Source organism: Frankliniella occidentalis, unplaced genomic scaffold (genome assembly GCF_000697945.3).
Source record: "Frankliniella occidentalis isolate FOCC.00 unplaced genomic scaffold, Focc_3.1 Scaffold294, whole genome shotgun sequence".
Taxonomy (NCBI): domain Eukaryota; kingdom Metazoa; phylum Arthropoda; class Insecta; order Thysanoptera; family Thripidae; genus Frankliniella; species Frankliniella occidentalis.
Window position 1 is genome coordinate 360,813 of NW_026267420.1, and position 4,517 is coordinate 365,329.

Here is a 4,517-nt window from a genome sequence, read left to right on the forward strand (position 1 = left end):
CCCCCCTACCCCACCGGAGCGATCTGCCCAGCAGGCCGGGCGGGAGGGGTGGCGAAAGTGGAAGTAGGCGGCTGCGCCTCGGATTGGGTTGTCATATCGCACATTTGTTTGCCGCGCGCACAAACATGGCGCCCGACTCTGGAGAGCACACTGCAAAACAGACTGGGAAATAAAACGAATGGCGCCGGCGTATGGGGAGGCAGCATGGTGTCGTTGGAAAACTCATTCTCCCCGTTTTCGGTGTGATATTTGTCTCGTATATAATATACGAATCGGCCGGCCGCGCTCGCACACGGTGGCCGAAACAACGAGGCAGGGACCAAAGTGGCACATAAATCATCCCCCGCGGTAGCCTGGCGTAGCGGGGGGTCGAGAGGGGGAGGAAGTGGAGGGGGGAATGGCTAAACGATTCAGCCGACACCGCGCAGCCCTGGAATGCCGCTCGGCTCGCGGCCCCGCCCAGCCCCGTCCCGCTCGTGGTCCTCCTGGTGTCTATTAGCGAACCGGCATGGCGCTCCACTTGTCATGTAGCTTTGCGCTGCGGCTGCGTGCGGCGGGCAGAGCAACTAGTGGGGCGGCGAGGAGGCCGCCGACGCTGTTCTCACACCCACGGGTAGCCCCCAGCCCCCGGGCCTCCAGCCCCCTACAGCAGCGAGCACGGGGAGCTGGCGGCTGGCGGCGCGCCCTCTGGCAGCGCGACAGGCGCGCGGTTAGGCCGTCCCGTCGCGCACAGGTGAGCGCCGGGCTGCCTATCCTCGCGCCGGCAGGCGGCAGGTGCGCGGGCGGGGGGCCAGCAGGAGGCCCAGAGACCCGCGATGCCCGCTGGCCGTGTAGCGGCGACGTCCACGGCTCAATAGCACCCCGGAGGGCCACTCTCCGCCCGCAAGCACTTTAGAGTATTGAAGGCGAATGGGCGGGCGGGGACGCGCGCCTTCCCTTCGGCCTCCCCATCCCCCTCCCCCTCCTGCCCCTCGAGGTCCTCCGCTCTGGAGCTCTGCTCCTGCTCCCGGCCGCCCTTGCCGAATCGTTGCTAGAGTGGATGTGTTTCTAATTGATAAACGTGTGTCGCGGGCCGGAGCGTCCCCAGAGCAGAACCGCCTATTCGCTCCGCCCCCTCACCTCGCTCCTGGCGCCGTCGGGCATCGTCTCTCCACTCCCCCTACCTCGGACGGAGACGAACTGCGGGGCAATTTGAGGACTTCCCGCCATTTTCATCGCGTGCGCAGGGTGCGGGGGCTCTGCGGGCGGAAGAGAGCGGAGAGTGATTTACGCTTTGCCCTACCTCCCCCTTACGCCCTCCGGGCTCTCCCCTCTCCCTCCCCCTCTCCTCGCTTTCACTCCTCAGCTCTGCGAGCGACCCTCCGCCCCCCACTCTTTCCAGCAGCAGCTCATTCCGAGTGCGCGGAGAGTAACAAATGACCTGATGCCAGACGTTATTTCGAGCGGAAAATACGGCGAAAGGATCTCTACCTCCCCTTCCCTCTCCGTGGACTTATCGCACGTGGGCCAGCTGCCATCTCTCCTAACCTTACCTACAGCCGAGCCACTCCGCCCCCAGAACGCTCCAGCCAGCTCTCCTCAGAAAAAAAACGCCCAATGGCCCTCATGGGTGGCCTTGCTCTTGCCATGCCTCCGAGCCGAGGATGCGATACGTTCGCGCCTCTCCTCGCCGCCCCCCTCTCTCTCTCTCTCTCTCTCTCTGTGCCTGGACAACAGGTGCTTGGCGGAGGTCCAAGGGGTGTTCGGCATGACGGGGTCCTTCTTTATGTAGGTGGCTATGAATTAAACATGGAACATGAACCATGTAGTGCCTTTGAGTGGGCGGGGAGAGGAAAGGGGGTGGGTAAGCACAGCCACCTCGTAGCAACACGAATAGGTCAAGTCAGGTGCAGTTGATCCAACTAAAAGGGTGAAAGTAAAAAGCCTACAGAAAATGTGCCATGTTAAATTTAAGTGTATCCCATGTGGATTATCTCCTAAAGGTGTACATTTTCCATGACTATTCATCTCGATTCCTGGGCCGCTTTCAAAAATGTGGCGATTACGGCCAATCTCATTCGTTCTCTACCTCTTTTCGTTGCTGTGTAGTAGGTGGGCTTTCTGCGTTACGCAGGCGGGAGCAGCTGATGTTGCTGCGACTGCAGGCGGACCCCGATCGATATGCTTACCCGCCCTCACGCGCCTCTCTCGCTGGTTCTCTCCGGTTCTCTCTCCCTCCTGCTCTCTCTGTCTCCCGCGCCATTCCCCCCGTCCCCTTCCCCATGCCGCGCTGCCAACCACCCCCTCTCCCTTCTCCACTCGCTCATCCCACATCCCAAAACCTTTTACTACATTTCCCTTTCCTGTGTGTCGGCCCACTGTGTGCGTGTGTGCGCGCGCACGAGCGACGAAACATTATGATAATGCAATGTAAATGACCACCCTCGACTCTGCCCTTTCTCTCCCTTCTCTTCTTCCCCCACTCGGCATTTTTTTGTGAAAAGAATTTCCCACCCTCTGCATTTCTTCTAACGAGCTGCCCTTTGTTTGTCTGTTTTAGACGCGCACGCCTGTAAAGAACTGCAGACCTCGTCACACCAGTTCGCCGTGCAGAACTTCCAGGAGGTGATGAACACGGAGGAGTTCCTCCTCCTGCCCTACAACGACGTGAGTCCTTCCTCTCCTCCCTTTTCTTCCCTCTGTCTGCCGGCTCCACCCCTCCCCACCCCCACAAATGTCATCAACCAGTCCTCTTTGTCTGTCCGCGCGGCAGGTGGAGGAGCTCGTGTCCTCCGGGCAGCTGAACGTGTCGAGCGAGGAGAAGGTGTTCCACGCCGTGCTCAACTGGGTCAAGCACGACCTGGCGGGCCGCGAGCAGCACGTCGCCAAGCTGCTCAAGCACGTGCGCCTGCCGCTGCTCGAGCGCGACTTCCTCATGTCGCACGTCGAGTGCGAGCCGCTGGTGCGCACGTCCGAGCCGTGCAAGGAGCTGCTGCTCGAGGCCATGAAGTACCACCTGCTGCCGGACCAGCGCGCCGCGCTCACCACGGAGCGCACGGCGGCGCGCCAGCCGGAGGGGCTGGAGCCCTTCCTGTTCGCCGTCGGTAAGGACGTGTGCATGTCGGCCTCCCCGTGCACGCCGCCGCACCGGCGAGTTAGGGTCAGACCATGACGGGGAGCCTGCCCCTTTGTTCAAGGAGGCGGGTCGCTGTTCGCCATCCACAGCGAGTGCGAGGTGTTCTCGGCGCGCGCGGACCGCTGGCAGGCCATCGCCCCCATGCTGTTCCGCCGGTCCCGGGCCGGAGTCGTCGGACTCAACAGGCAGCTGTACGTCGTCGGCGGGTACGACGGCACGTCCGACTTGTCCACGGCCGAGTGCTACTCGCCGCACCTCAACTCGTGGAGCACCATCACCCCCATGGGCACCAAGAGGAGCTGCCTCGGTGAGTGCTATGGACGGGCGGGCACCCTTCAGGCCGAGCGAGCTGCGGTTACTGAAATGTACTGCTCCCCCAGGCATATGCGCGCTGGACGGGCTGCTGTACGTGTGCGGCGGGTACGACGGCGCGTCGTGCCTCAACTCCATGGAGCGCTTCGACCCGCTCACGGGCGTGTGGACGTCGTGCCCCGCCATGCTGCTGCGTCGCCGCTACTGTCGCCTCGCCGTGCTGGGTGAGTCCTGAGAGAACCAGGCCACACACATGACCCAAGGTTTTCCCTTCCGACCAGTAGCCGTCCTACTTGGAGCGCGCTGATAGTGTGTTCTGCCCTGGCTCTGCCCCTCTGACAGACAACTGCATCTACGCCCTGGGCGGCTTCGACTCGTCCAACTACCAGGCCACGGTGGAGCGGCTGGACCCGCGCGCCGGCCGCTGGGACCCCGTGCCGTCCATGTCGAGCCGGCGCTCCTCGTGCGGCGTGGCCGCCCTGGACGGCATGCTCTACTGCGTGGGCGGCAACGACGGCACCATGTGCATGAGCTCCGGCGAGCGCTTCAACGCGCGGCGCCAGGCCTGGGAGCCCATCGCCGCCATGCACTCGCGCAGGTAGGTCCAAGTCGCGCTGAACGCCAAACACTGCACTTACCGCCGAAGCCCCGCTTGGGCGTCTGGGGTGGGCCGCCGTCTTCACGCAGATGCACGACGGGTTGGCCTACCCGCCACGTGGCAGGCGCTACGCCTCCATGAGCCGCTCTGCTAACTCGCCGCCGTGCACCTCTTTCCCTCCGCAGGTCGACGCACGAGCTGGTGACCATGGGCGGCGCCCTGTACTCGCTGGGCGGCAACGACGGCAGCTCCTCGCTCAACTCGGTCGAGCGCTACGACGTCGCCACCAACAAGTGGGCGCTCGTGACGGCCATGCTGACGCGCCGCAGCTCGGTGGGCGCCGCCGTGCTGGACTGCCTGGGCGTCCCCTCGGCCAGCTAGTCCTTGCTCGTCACTGCCCTGTGATGCGACCGCCGCGCACCGCCGTGCATAGGCGAACCCGCGTAGGCACCGGACTGGACACTCTGCCGTCGCACCCTCACACCCCCCCCC

General features: G+C 63.8%; 1 protein-coding gene across 1 annotated transcript; it reads left to right on the forward strand.

Annotated features, from left to right (window-relative positions):
• Positions 1-2,544: 2,544 nt before the first annotated feature.
• Positions 2,545-4,511, forward strand: LOC113218388 (kelch-like protein 17). The gene is made up of 6 exons (XM_052273700.1): positions 2,545-2,646; positions 2,753-3,083; positions 3,180-3,422; positions 3,496-3,651; positions 3,770-4,025; positions 4,211-4,511. Exons 1-6 carry the CDS (start codon positions 2,608-2,610, stop codon positions 4,404-4,406), a joined length of 1,221 nt encoding a protein of 406 aa, XP_052129660.1. The 5' UTR covers positions 2,545-2,607; the 3' UTR covers positions 4,407-4,511.
• Positions 4,512-4,517: the final 6 nt, after the last annotated feature.

Bases quoted from the DNA above. Each gene is read 5' to 3' on its own strand.
- LOC113218388 (XM_052273700.1), top strand. From the start codon at position 2,608: ATGAACACGGAGGAGTTCCTCCTCCTGCCCTACAACGAC. The intron at 2,647-2,752 runs GTGAGTCCTTCC...TCCGCGCGGCAG, and splicing joins TCCTCCTGCCCTACAACGAC to GTGGAGGAGCTCGTGTCCTC. The intron at 3,423-3,495 runs GTGAGTGCTATG...CTGCTCCCCCAG, and splicing joins CACCAAGAGGAGCTGCCTCG to GCATATGCGCGCTGGACGGG.